The sequence below is a fragment of the Galeopterus variegatus genome, unplaced genomic scaffold (assembly GCF_000696425.1).
Source record: "Galeopterus variegatus unplaced genomic scaffold, G_variegatus-3.0.2 Scaffold4118, whole genome shotgun sequence".
In the NCBI taxonomy this organism is placed as follows: domain Eukaryota; kingdom Metazoa; phylum Chordata; class Mammalia; order Dermoptera; family Cynocephalidae; genus Galeopterus; species Galeopterus variegatus.
The window spans coordinates 68,333-68,867 of record NW_007730229.1 but is presented as its reverse complement, the minus strand read 5'-3'; the positions used below and the strand labels follow the sequence as shown (position 1 = coordinate 68,867).

Here is a 535-nt window from a genome sequence, read left to right as displayed (position 1 = left end):
CCCAGTACACCCTCAGTGCCAACCACAAGCAAAGCGTATGTAAGTAACCCTTTTCCTCACCTTTCTCTCACCCTCCAGCATGCCCCTGGTGTCCCTAAAATCCTGGTGGGAAATCGCCTGCATCTGGCATTCAAGCGGCAGGTGCCCACAGAGCAGGCTCAGGCCTACGCTGAGCGCCTGGGTGTGACCTTCTTTGAGGTCAGCCCTCTGTGCAACTTCAACATCACGGAGTCCTTCACGGAGCTGGCCAGGATTGTGCTGCTGCGGCACGGGATGGACCGGCTCTGGAGGCCGAGCAAGGGTAGGCCAGGAGGGCTGTGCTAGGTGCCGATTCTGCCCTGCCAGTTGCTAAGGTGGTTCTCCAGCCTCCTGGACAGTTGTCTGTCTCCCAGGACCCATCTCAAGGCCACTGTGTTCACTCTAAAAGAGTAAATATTTAATGTGAGAGAAATAATTACTATAGCTTTGTCAGATGGGCCGGCCCGGTGGCGCACTCGGTAGAGTGCGGCACTTGGGAGCGCAGTGGCGCTCCCGC

General features: G+C 57.4%; 1 protein-coding gene across 1 annotated transcript in view; it reads left to right on the top strand.

Moving 5' to 3' along the window:
• Positions 1–535, top strand: part of RAB40B (RAB40B, member RAS oncogene family) — a 43,044-nt gene that overhangs the window by 40,502 nt on the left and 2,007 nt on the right. The window contains exon 7 of the mRNA XM_008586788.1: positions 79–301. Coding sequence (XP_008585010.1) covers positions 79–301 — 223 coding nt within the window. The remainder of the gene's footprint in view (positions 1–78; positions 302–535) is intronic.